General features: G+C 41.6%; 1 protein-coding gene across 5 annotated transcripts in view; it reads right to left on the reverse strand.

Annotated features, from left to right (window-relative positions):
• Positions 1-13,567, reverse strand: part of clcn5b (chloride channel, voltage-sensitive 5b) — a 41,257-nt gene that overhangs the window by 12,287 nt on the left and 15,403 nt on the right. For 4 of the 5 annotated variants that reach the window (XM_005458598.4, XM_003453923.5, XM_005458599.4 and 1 more), the window contains 10 exons: positions 11,729-11,901; positions 10,760-10,859; positions 8,229-8,416; positions 7,705-7,827; positions 4,840-5,046; positions 4,169-4,249; positions 2,850-3,084; positions 2,589-2,764; positions 2,274-2,414; positions 1,521-1,707 (listed from right to left, as the gene is read on the reverse strand). In XM_005458598.4, the coding sequence (XP_005458655.1) occupies positions 1,521-1,707; positions 2,274-2,414; positions 2,589-2,764; positions 2,850-3,084; positions 4,169-4,249; positions 4,840-5,046; positions 7,705-7,827; positions 8,229-8,416; positions 10,760-10,859; positions 11,729-11,901 (1,611 nt within the window). Of the gene's footprint in view, positions 1-1,520; positions 1,708-2,273; positions 2,415-2,588; positions 2,765-2,849; positions 3,085-4,168; positions 4,250-4,839; positions 5,047-7,704; positions 7,828-8,228; positions 8,417-10,759; positions 10,860-11,728; positions 11,902-12,002; positions 12,342-13,567 lie in introns of those variants that run through there. The other variant, XM_019353162.2, reaches the window with a different exon arrangement.

A 13,567-nucleotide genomic window follows, 5' to 3' on the forward strand; every position in this document is an offset into this window, starting at 1 on the left:
CACAAAAGTTGGCCATGGAGTCCCACAAGGGGCCGATATTTCTTGCGTTATACGAGCCACAAAGTTGACTCTGTTCTTCTGGATGGAGCGTTTTCAGCAGGAGAAATCTTTAATTACTCATCCGAGTGACTTATTTAGTCTCAGCGTGTGCAAGTTTGGCCAGTGTTATAAACAGTACAGTTTGGAGGAACTTGCAATCTGAATGAACTTTTTGAAGTTTCTTTACGTGGATTATTGAGCAAAAATCAAGACGTGTTACTCATGCTTTCACTGGGGACTACTATGAGAAAACAGTGCACAGATTCCCTTTGGTTTTTGACTCACACATCAATCAAAGGATTGACTACTATCTATCCATCCATACATTCTTGGTTATTAACTGTCATATTCTCTCTTCCATAGAGTTCTGATTTGTCTTTTTTCCCCCATCACAGCACAGAGCCTGAGTCAGTTGGAGATTTCTTCCTGTTCAGAAAAAAGGCCCTTCTTCTTTCCTGCCATTACCAGGTGCTTGCTTATAGTGGATTGTCTGATTGTTTTATGCAAAGGAGTTCAAGTATCTTGGGATCTTATTCACGAGTGATGTGAAGGTGGAGTGTCAGTTAAACGGCCTGACTGGTGCAATGAACCCGTTTGTCGTGATGAGGAGTGAGCTGAGTCTTTCGTGAAGCTTTCTATTTACCAGTCCATCTATGCCCCAACCATCACCTATGGTCATGAAATCTGGGTAATGAGCAAAAGAGAAAAATTGTAAATACAAGTGGCTGAAATTAGTTTCTTCCTTGGGGTGGCTGAGGCTAGCTTTAGAGGTAGGGTGAGGAGTTCAGACATCCAGAGGGATCCACTCCTACTACTTGTTGAAAGGAGCCTGCTTAAGTGGTTTGGGGCTCTGGTTAGGATGTCTCCTTTGGTTGTTTTCAGTGCATGCGTAACTGAGACGAGATCAGGGGTAGACCCATATCTTGTCTGGTCTGGGAACAACTTGGGATCCCTCAGGAGGAACTGACCCAACTTCAGGAGACAAGTGGAAGGACAATGGATGGATAGACTGAAGGGTGGATTTGAATTAAAATGTAAAGCTCCTTTAAGTGACTGTTGGCAATGTCTGGCACCTCGAATCATTTACAGACCATAATAAACTGGATAGATAAGTCATACACAAAGATTCATGGAATGGCTTCCTCCAGTGTGGATCAAGTATTCCAGGAGTCCTTCAGCCTTCTCACATCCAGCTGCTTTCTGTATCTTAAAACATTTTCATGTCAGACTCAGGATGTTCGTAGAAGAACATGTTTAGAATATTACTGCGAAACAGCCTAAATCTAAACTCAAACAGCCGGCTGAGACCTCAGCGTGCCTCTGAGACTTCACCGCCACTCTTGGTTTATGTTTGTCTGTCCAGTATCTTTTGTCACTTCTCAATCCTCCCGACGATACCCTCATCATCCTCCACTTAACCACACAGCTTTAAAATCTTTTAAATCAAGCAAACACTCAGGAAACCGACATCCATGTCTCACCTAAACAAGCGGCAGCTCCAACCATGGCGTAAAGCCCCGGCGTGATGCAGTCTGCCCCTTGAGAGCACCACCCTTTAAAGATAACAGCGTCGTGGTTGTAGTAGGCCAGCTGCTCCATGCCAACACCGAGCAGCCTGCCAGCTATGGCTCCAACTGCCATGCTGGGAATGAAGAGCCCAGAGGGAACCTGCACGGACAGAATCAGTTAAAAATATCCATCCAGAACTTTCTGTGCATCTAACAGTTTAGTTTGCGGTAGCTTTTAATTCAATAAGTCAAAAAGAGGGCCTTCGCTCCCAGATTCTGGTTATGTTCCCAACTTTCCCCCCCATTTTTTCCCCGTCAGAGAACCTCATGATGCACATCACCATCTCAGACAAGATTGTCTCCAATTAAAATATTTCCACAGGCATTTTCAGCCAATTCATTTAAGCTTCGTTACCAAAGGGACTTTTACGTTTTCTACAAAACAATATTCATTTTTTTCTTCAGCGAGCGACATGACGGGGATTCACATCGTATATGAAACACAGAAAACCATTTACAGAATCACTTACTTCATCCATCAAAATTCCCAAATGGGTAACATGAGTGAATGAACGCTGGAAACTTGATCAAATGTAGCTCCAGATATATTAAAGGCAGCTGCCTTTGTAGGCTTTTTACATGCAATGTTACACCATGGGGAGAATAACAATAAATGTCTCATCGATGAGGAGTTCAAAGCAGACCGCTGAGTGTCTCTTCACAAACCTTCATGCCAAATGTAATAACAGTGATCATCATCTTGAAGACCAAGGCCAGGGCCAGCTGCCACAGCGCCGTGTAAAGGCCCGGTCCCGCTGGCCGGTCAGCGAGGCTGTTATCTACACCTGTGTCTGACGTGTTGGCTGGCTGTGAGCACGAGTGAGGAGAAGAAAGATGCGCAAAGAGACAGAAAGAGGGGGAAAAGGAAGCAGCGAGAAAGAAGAACAACAAATATATATAAATATATATTAGATAGCTCAGCAAGGTTAAATAATAATGTGAAAAACTGCAGTATCCTGATGCGGCGATTTATCGGCTGACCTGTTTGTAGCCGCACAGCTGAGACGAGTCCAGCAGGGAGCAGTCGTTGAAGAGTTCAGAGATGAGCTCAGATCCGCTCATCCTGGTGTAACTGTTGGGGTAGGAGAGTAAGGCGGTCAGCGCGGCGACCACCAGCACCTCGATGACGGGGTAGTGACCCAGACAAGTGGTTTTACCTGTGGGGTGTGTGGAGAAGCTGATTTATGGGTTGGAGACACAAAGGAAAGAAAAATACGTCACAGATATGTCACCGCTACTCACGAAGTCTGCACCAGGCAATGTTAGCCTTGATGAACAGCGCCCCCCAAAGGCCTCCAAAGATCCCCAGCAGGATGAAAGGGGCCAGCTCCACCAGGTGCCACGGCGTGTGAAACTCCACATAGAAGAGCACCAGGCGACTGTTCCCAAAAGGGTTGATGGAGCGCAGGGTGAAGGCCGCCACCAGAGCGGCGAAGAACGAACGCCACAGAGTCTTCAGGGGGAAGTAGTAGCTCACCTGGAGGAGAGAGAGGCGGACAGAGACATTTATTGATGAGAGAGGGACAAAGTCGTAACTCATTACACCTCACCCCAATTAAACCCAAACCTAAACAAAATAACTAAAACTGGACTGAAAGGAAAACACAAAGTTTTGATATAAAACTAGGCTTAACCAAAATGATAGTTTTGTAAAAACAAGCTAAATAAAATAAGACATTATTCTCCATGTTTTTAAAATGTTGTCTTTTTTCAATTTTGCTCAGATTGTCAAAACAACCATCCCAAGGAAACGTTTGCGGCTTCTGTTTATGTGAGACTCAAATATCTCAGTCATCTTTAAACAATAAAAACTAAACTGAAACAAAGCAAGCCTGCTCTGGAAACCAAATTAGACAAAACTGAATTAAAAATGACCATTTTAAACTAAATGAAATTAAAAACTCTTGGAAAGTCTAATAAGCATAGCAGACATTAGCAAATCTTTATGACACCGAGATGGGATCTCTGTGTGGGGCGATAGAAAGAGCCAGTAAAAAACAGCATGGGCAATTAAATTGGATGTATTTTTTTAATTAACAAAATGCTCACGCATTGGCCTTTCCTCTATTTTGTGAGGCCAACATTGAGCTAATAGTTTTCATTACATTATCTCATAACATAAACAAACCCTGGTTCATCAGCTCAGTGCACGGCCAGGCCGGCTCTATAATTAAAAACACTGGTCATGTTCCCTGTTTTGGGGAGACCCCATGAAGTGATCAAAGTGCCAGTGTCCTTATTCCAGAAACTCCTCAGCATGTTTCTGCTCAAGATGGATTTGACAGCTGCCAAAAATGCATTCGCTTCCCAAAGTAAGACTGCAAATAATTCCTCATATTTATTATGTCCCAGTTTGGTGCCAGCGCTGTGCTCATTCCAGTACGAAAAATTACACAGGAACTGGAAAGCAATTAAAAACCAATTCAGATCAGGTATTTGTGCAGTAATAAAATAGCCGGCACTGCAGGTGTTGTTCTGACACAGGGATACAGACACATATACAGAGGATCTGCAGACAAATGATAGAAAAAGGTGGAAAATGCATCATAAGCACTACCCACCTCCTCCAGACTGAACAGGACTCCTCCAATAGGAGCTCCAAAAGCCACTGACACACCCACTGCTGCTGCCGCTGATAACACCTACATGTAGAGACAAAAAAAAAAAAAAAAAAAAGAAAAGAAGAAAAAAAACTGTACCAACTGTCTTGCCCAACAAAACAATCAAGTGATCAAGCACATCGAACAGTCATTGTGCAGATTAAAGGGATAACGACAGCACAGGAAAAACTGCTGTTCCCACAGTTTTATCCTATAATTAAGAAATATAAGAAAAATATTTAAAATTTAAAGCTTCAACCAGAAATTTTGGCCTTTTTGTTGAATTCCTTTTATCTTCCATCAATTTAATCTAAACTAAAGAATATGTGAAAAATATATTTCTGCAAAGAGAGTATATATTATATAAAACCACCTGTATTGAGGTCTGCTTCCAATTAAAGAGTTACATGATTAACCAGTGTGGTTTAAAATATCATTTTCCAGTTAACTTTTAATGTAACAGATCCATTTTTCAGCCTAATGTAGAAGGTCAACAGTCTTGTATTTGCGATGTTTAGCTATTGTAATATTTTGCTTGTAGTGTTTTCTTTCTTGATCACCATCTTTCCTGTCAAGTTTCTCCAAAAACCAGCAATAACTCCTCCAACACCGCCGGCATCAACCCTGCTTACCTCTCGCCTCTTGGCCTCATTCTTGCGGTACTTGGTGAACAGGTGACAGAGTATATTAGCACAGCAGCAGGCGACGTGGACCAGAGGGCCTTCCTTCCCTAAACTGAGTCCGGAGGAGACGGCTAAGACCAGGGTGATGGTCTTGATGATCAGGGTCCACTTCCCCAGGTAGCCCCGGATGATGAAGCCACTGAGGATGGTTTTAATCTGAAGAAGACGGAGGTGAGAGTGACTGGGTTTGTTTGCATGTGCAAGGAGAAGATGAGGATATGTTTATGTTAGGGAGGGTTCGGTTTAGATACGCCTGTCTGAGTGTATAACCACGAGAAAGCGAGTGTAAACACCGAAGGAGGGCCCGAGGAGAGAAATGAGGTTTGTGTTTTGATATTTTTCTTTCAAATAAGTGGTTAATCTCTTGTGCGTGGCCCTGCTGACCTTTGAGAAACGAGAGTGTTGGGAGAAAACGATTCAAGTTCCACAAAATTAAACAGTTCCTCAACTGAGAGGAGCAGTGAGCAGGATAATATTTGTATTTGGAGGAAACTGGTGTATTTTTGTTTTGGTTTTTTTTCCTAGAGTGGACGAATCAGTGGGAAAATGTTTGGATTTCCAGAGTGTAAGCAAATCTTCGGCTTTTCACCTCCTCAGAAATGAAAAATGAAAGAAACGGAGCGAACAGGAGAGCAAACAAAGGCCGATGGACGAGTGAGAGCTGGACACAAATAAATCAATGTGACTGGATGCTTTGATTAAAAAAAGAAATGATGAGTGAATGGTGAGAATGGAGAAGCAGAACTAATTGACCTGATGCTTATTGAAATTAAAAAGAAAAAGCTGTAAGTACGAGAATATTTTAGGTTTCCAACAACTGCACAGGAGCAGCATTAACGAGCAACACTTCTTTGATGTGTTTATGAATGAAGCTTCTGTGAAACGTCTGGCAAAACCAACTGAAGCACACAAATTTAGTATTATTCAAAGGTTGCATGAAACTATGTACTGGGCAGTTTAACGCTGGTCAAGCTGGTAATGATCCCTGGTTCGCCTTGTAATCGGAAGGTTGCCGGTTCGAGCCCCGGCTCGGACAGTTTCGGTCGTTGTGTCCTTGGGCAAGACACTTCACCCGTTGCCTACTGGTGGTGGTCAGAGGGCCCGGTGGCGCCAGTGTCCGGCAGCCTCGCCTCTGTCAGTGCGCCCCAGGGTGGCTGTGGCTACAACGTAGCTTGCCATCACCAGTGTGTGAATGTGTGCGTGAATGGGTGAATGACTGGATATGTAAAGCGCTTTGGGGTCCTTAGGGACCATAAAAGCGCTATATAAATACAGGCCATTTACCATTTAATGTGATGAAGTTTACAGCGATGCACTGTGTTGACTGGTGCAGGTCAGGATCTGGTGTTCAATGTAAGGTTACATTAAAGGTAACGGGCATAAATCTGAGTATATGCCAATTAGATTCACACACAAAATTCTACCTTTTAAACTAGCTTTACAGTGTCAAGGAGATTGGAAATCCAACATACAGTTCATTAAGCATTGACTCATGTGTTGAATTCAGTTGGCTAAATCTGCCAACTGAATTAACTCTTGTTCCCATGCTGCACCACCCCTACATGCTAGCTCCCACATTTCACAAGTTTCTAAGACTTTTATTGGCAAGTAAACCAAATTTATGCAAAGAGTCAGTGTTAACAGTTTTGACCCTTCTTCTTCTGTAGTTCTCTGCAGCATGGATATCTGCTGGATCTCATCTTCTGGGCCAAATCCTGAGTGACAGTGTCAATCCATTCCTGCTTAATCAGTACCTCAAGTCCTCAGCATGGTCTCTTGTTAAAAAGCTGGTGGGCAAGCAGAAGCCCACTAAAGATGCAGTGGACTGTTATCAAGACGGGTCAATGCTGTAACACCAACTCCCTGCATGAATTTGACTTATTTGACTATAAACCAATTTGAAGCTTATAAAATGCTCATGCCTGTTCTTCACTACAACAGAAACGTGAAAAACAAAATTCTAAAACATGAAACTGCAGTTTATGAAACACAAAACCAGTGTCGCTGCCAAAACATTTAGCCATGACTGCAGATCATGGATATCAAACACAGGATCCTCATAACTCTGAGCCAGAGGGCTGAACTATCTTAGTTTTTACATTTATTTTTATACAACATTACAAAATCTAAATTTAAAAAAAATCTTTTGGGATTTTAAAAGAACATTTAACTGGACAAAGCTGATTTTGGAACCAATTCCAAATTATTTTAATGATATCGAATTGACTGCAGTACCTAAAATACCCACAAGGGGGCTGGGGACAATACTTAAGGAATTGCTGCTGTCCATGAACCCTTACATATTTTGAAAAAACAAAAAACACTGGGTCCAAAACATTATTTTTTTAAAATACCCTCTACCTTTCTGTAATTTAACAAATCTGTGTCAGATTAAGGGGTGGGTGCCGGGTTTCACTGATTTATTACAGCAGTGTTTCTTTGTAGTGTTGAAAAACAGAGAGCTGTTTTGTGAGTTTTCTTTACATTTATATGTAAAAGATTTATTAAATATGAAATTTTTAGATTAGATTTAAAATTTTTTGGAATTTTCTTAATAGTGAAAGAGAAGCGAATCTTCTGAAGGTGTTTTTTTCCCTCTATAGTTATTTAACTAACAGCCGTAGTGGTCCAACTCTTACTGGACCACTCTTACATAAAGTACTGATGTACTCTATGTGGCCTATTAACTAAATAAGAGATGAACTAAAAGCAACGACATAAAGTGGGGAAAAAAGTCATTTAAACCATTAATATGATCAGTCACTTAACAGCTCTGTGATGGTTTACCCATTATTGTTTAGAGTGCAGCCTCACCTCTGGTATTCCTGATCCACATGCGTACGGAGCAAAGGCTCTAACCAGTATAACGGCCAAGAAGGAGAACATCAGAGCCCAAAATATGTACATCAGGTAGTTCACGATGTAGGCAAAGGGGCCCTGCAGAAGCACAAATAACACACACACACACACACACACACGAAGTGACGTATGACTTCTGAAAAATTAACAAACAAAACAAACATAAATAAACATAACATAAATAACTAAGCAGTGATTAGTTTTGTGGAAATCCTGAAGTCAGTGGTTTAGATTTTGTACCATGACAATTTTCAACCAGTAGATGGAACCATAGCAGCACTGAAGCCTGAGGAACAGTCAACAAATCTCAAACTCAAGGCTTGGGATAACACTTCATTCACACATTTGGAGCCAAGAAAAGCACTCAAAAACAGGTCTAAGAATGATAACTGCCATTAACTGTACATGCATCAAAATCAGCGGAAAACCAGTTTTACTCCGAACACTTTCGGCTTTCTAGTTTTAAAATCTTCTCCTACCTCTGACTTTCCTGTTATGAGTTCAGCCCAGCTCTGCCACTGTGGACACCGGTCCCTCTCCTGGAAGGTGGTCTCATTAGACAACCAGCAGCAGTGCTCGTGGTTGAACCAGAAGCCTCGGAGACACAACCCTCCTTTCACGTCTGTCATCCAGTGGGCTGAGATGTCGATGCCGCCGGCTAGAGCGCCTGAAAAAGCGAGCGAGACGAGTTGAGGGCAAAGACAACAAGAAAGAAAAATCTGTAAGGTAAAGACCTTACAATAATAGAGAGAAACCCCAACAGTCAGACAGCTCCCCATATGAGTAAGCACTTGGCAACACTGGGAAGAAAAAAGTCCCTTTTAACAGGAAGAAACCTCCAGCAGAACCAGGCTCAGGGAGGAGCAGCCATCTGCTTTGGTCAGTTTGAGGTTGAGGGCAGGAAGATAGGATAAACACACACTGTGGAAACTCTCCACATGTTACAAGTCATTTGCACATATGCACAGAAATACTGACACCATATTCTCATATTCTCCCTTCCAGTTACCAAACATTCAAGATTTAAGTCTAAACCAGATCCTGCTCCTCTTCTTTGGAATGAACCGCCTGATGGGATACGACTAACTCCTTGACCTCCTTAAAAAGCTCAACCTAAACCTTTTTATAGACTTGTATTCTGTCCTATCAATACATGTGATGTCGTCTTTTACAGTCTTTTATTGTCTGGTTACCGCCTTAACTTGTCTATGTCATTATTTCTGTTCCCTTGCTTCAGTTCTTAGCAGTAGCAAGGGAACCAAAGTAATCAGTTCCTGCATTTTCACAGACATAAGCTACAATGATGAGTGTTAAAACAAGTTTTTGAAACAGAACAAATCTGGTCTTAAAGATAAGCCTGGTATTAAAATGTAAGTGAGGAGGAGAACGTTATTTTGACCAATATAGCTCACCCACATGATGGTACAATTTGCACAAAATACAGGTTATTGAAGTTTCCTCCAGTGAATCATGAGAAAACAGATAAAACCTCCAGGGCTCCAATGCTTGTTTCACTTACTCCACATCTTAGACATTAGTCTTGTTGCATTTTTGCTATTGGAGCTAGCACACATCCTCTGTTATTGATGCTCAAAGGTCTTCATAGAAAAAAAAAAAAAAAGTGTGCTGAACAGAAACAAGCTTTACAAAACTTATTTGGTATTAGTATTCATATCCACAGTATGAAGGTACAGTTTAGTTTTATTAAATACACTCACGCCCTGAAGAACCGTGTTTTTCATGGAATGACCCAAGTTATTGTGATTGCCTGGTTTGTGCCTGACTTTTTCCTTTGTTGTTTTAACAATCTCGACTTTAATGTTTGGCTTTCTGTTTGAATCTAGCCTCTGAGTACTCTGCATTACTCTGAGTTCTGTTTTTATAGGTGCTATATAGATAAAGTTTATTACTTTTATTATGCATATCTGAGTACGACCAAATGTCAGAGAAGTGGATCACTGTAATCTGAACAAGTCAAGTTTACAACCTAAAAGGTCAACAAAAAGATTATGTGCGAGATTTTTAACCGATATTACGAACATTCAGATGTGCTGCCCTGCATATTTTCAGTGCTGTGCTCGTGCTACGTCGCGGCTCTACACCAGTTTTCTGTCACCACATGGGAAATAATGTTCAGCTGATGCGGGCAGCAATGAAACACGAGAAAAAGTCTGAGCAAGTACAAATGCTTTCCATCAAAGTGCTTCACAAAGAACAGAGAAGACGTAACATACATTACATGTAGTGAAAAACACCCCAGTCACACAGTCAAACACAAAGACACCAGGAACAGGAAAAAAGACCCCAAGAACCACAGAGGGTAGAAAATGAGGTCTTCAGTCTTTTTTTTTTTTTTAAGACTTATTAGGCAGAAGGCCATCCGATAATGTCAGTTCCGCAGCTTTTTTAGAACCTTCAGAGGTCTTAAAGTATGGCCTTACAAGATCAGTTAAATAACTCTGTGTTTTACAAGTCAAGAGCAGTACCCCAAACTCTGTTGCCACAGCAGATCATCCAACTGCCTTCACCTCACCCCATTCCTGTCATCCTACTGTGTCACACAAACCATCTGCATGTCCTCCTTCACTTCTAATCTCTGAGCTCCATCTTTAATATCCTTTCTCCAGTATATCATCCTTCCTCTGCACAAGTCCAAACCATTTCAGCCTTGCTTCTCTAACTTTGTCTTCACCTGCTCAGGACCTGAGGTCCCAAATTCAGCAAAGATATGACAACATTTCAATAAACTACTCAGAGTTTGAGCCGCTGCACTTAAGAGAGACAATTTATGTGCAAAAACAGTGTATTTGCATCTGCAGCATATAGAGAATTTGCATACTTTATACTGCAGTGTGTGTGTGTGTGTGTGTGTGTGTGTGTGTGTGTGTGTGTGTATCAAAATTCACTGCATCTGGAGTTAGTTTGGCTTTCCTTACTTATGATTTTGTCTACCTGTTACTGAAGAGAACTGTGGTAATAAAGTGTTAATAAATGCATGTGTGTGCAGTACCTGACATGAGTCCCACCAGCAGCATGAGCAGCCACCCTGAGAAGGCATCACTGATGCTGTGCAGCAGGGCCACAGTGGACTGTCTGCTTTTATTGGTGATCTGGAGGAATGAAAGGAATGAGAAAGTGAGAAATTTCTTCCATATCCTAAAAACATGACATTGAAGTCATTTGAATGAGACTGCGACCTCTTAAAATATACAGCTGGTCAAGAAAAACAGTGACGAGTTATATTCCGGTTCATTTATCTCATGTGCTGCTGTGTTGATGGCTCATGTAACAGGGCGTGAAGTCCAATACTCAGGATTACTTCAAGAAGCTACATCTCCACATAACCTCCATCATCCATGCTTCTACTTCTAAAAAGTGTGGCGATACATAAACAACCCAGATAATGCTGAATAAAACAAGCAACAGTAGATCAGGATCACAAAGTGATTCATAATCATAAACAAATTAAAAAAAAAATAAATCCAGTCCACAGGTATCAAATGACATCGTAGTGCATTTAATGCAAGTTTAGAAGCCGCAAACTCATACACAAAGTCTTCAAACTCCTGCATCACACATATGGATGCAGGAGTTTGCTAATGTAAGTAGGCGTATGGCCATATCTGTCAAAGTCTAAACTTCATGGGGAGAGTGTAAAGATGACAAAACAGGTCCCTGATAAGATCACTTAGAGGACTGAGTAAGCAGTCGTTCAGGAGCTTTGAGGGCCACTTATAAGTAAAGGTGACGCACTAAGGCAACAAGCAGTGACTTATGAAACATGAGGAAACAAAGCATGAATAATCATTTGTAATTTGGATTTGGACACCATTTGACGGACCCAGATCTACCAAAAACAAAAAACTGATGTTGAACTGATGCTTGCTTTAGCACCCAGAGAGTGCATGTCTCATCTTATTATTGGTATAACAGTGAAATTGATCTACACCCCCCCAAAAAAACCATCCTTCCTCCTTACCTCCCTGTGCCTGTCCCGGTCTTTGCTCTTCTCTCTGACCCAGTCGATGGTGTTGAAGTCTTCATAGGTGCCCACTCCAGGGAGCGGATCCTCCAGTGGGTCCACAAGCCTGCTGGGGCCGCTACCGTTCATACCGGCTGTTCTGCTGGTGCCGTTATGCTCCTCGTAAACTCCTGAAAGTGAGGGACAGAAGGTACATTTGAGACAGAGTAACATCGCCACACTCAAACACCTGTCTCTCCAGCACTTCCTGCGGTCAGACAACATAAAGCACCTAAAGGATGATGGGACCACAGACTCATGTCTGCTTTAGGCTTCTCAGGTGCAGCTGTCACAACGTCAGCAGGACTGCAAGATTCAAGTCGACTCAAAATGCTGCTACTTTGGCCTGACTTTCAGACATTTGAGGATTAGAAAGCTTTACTCATCTGAAATAACCAGTGTTAGCTTAATTTACTGAGCAGAGAAACTCAATTTAAATATCCTCTCTCACTGACATGATATAGAGTCAGGAGCAGAAAAAAAAAAAAAAAAAAAAAAGTGTCTGAATATAAGTCAGGGCTGTTGAACTCAAGGGCCGGTGTCCTGCAGGTTTTAGATCAACACACCTGAATCAAATGACTAGTTCATTACCAGGCCTCTGGAGAACTTCAACACATGTTGAGGAGGTAATTTAGCCATTTGAATCAGCTGTGTTGGATCAAGGACACATCTAAAACCTGCAGGACGCCGACCCTTGAGGTCTGGAGTTGCCCACCCCTGATTTAAGCGTTTAGAGCAGACTAAGACTTTTTGCCTGATGGTTGTTAATTGCATATATACACTGACCTCATTATGTGAGACAGATTCTGGCATTTATTTTGTATTATATAATTATATCATACTCGACAGACACCAGCCCTTCAATCTTAATAACAATTATATAATCCCAAGACTAAATAAAAGTGAACAATACGACTATTTACAATACAGCTACTACTATTTCTACTAATACTAATGACAACAACAACAATAACAGAAAAATAATAATAGTAACAAAACAAATGCTATTAAAAAAAAAAAAAAACACTACTAATAAAACTAACACTCTCTCTTCTCTTCTTTCTGCTACTTGCTTTAGGAGGCCACCACAGCGGGTCATCTGCCTCCTTCCCACTTAATGGCTAGCACCCTGAGCATGTCCTCCATCACTACATCCCTAAACGTTTTCCCTGATCTGCACAGCTTTGCCTCTAACTTTGTCTCCAGCCTGAGCGGTCCCTCTGATCTACTAATTTCTTGTTCATTCCAATGATGGTTCCACCTGATGAAAATCTTAAAATCTTTAACTCTCCCTCTGGTGTTTTTGTCTGTGCCGCCGTCTCCAAATCATACATTACTGCAAAATCTCACTACCACCTCGTCAGTCTCCCCCCATCACTCTTGCTGCTGTCACAAATCACCCCTCACACTTGTTTCCACCCACTCCACCCTGCCTGCACCATCTTCTTCACCGCTTGTGCACCACCTGTTGCTTCAGATGGCTGACTTCAGATATCTAAACTCCTCTTGTCCTCTGCTCCTTGGAGGCCCACCTTCAACCCATTTGTCACTCCTTCCACACAGTGAACCCATTCTCTCTGCCCTCATTGCCCCACACCACCCTCAAATATAAATAAAAATAACTAGAACAATCAAGATAAGTCGCTAAGAGTCGATTCTCAACTGGACTTTTTTTACCAGAAGAATTAAAAATAAATGTCATGCCACATATGTGTAACTATGTAAAAGCACCAAGAAAACCCTGGGAGACAGTAAAAATATGACATTTAAAAAAGACAAATTTGAAAAGTACCACAA

Source organism: Oreochromis niloticus, linkage group LG3, assembly GCF_001858045.2.
Source record: "Oreochromis niloticus isolate F11D_XX linkage group LG3, O_niloticus_UMD_NMBU, whole genome shotgun sequence".
NCBI lineage: Eukaryota > Metazoa > Chordata > Actinopteri > Cichliformes > Cichlidae > Oreochromis > Oreochromis niloticus.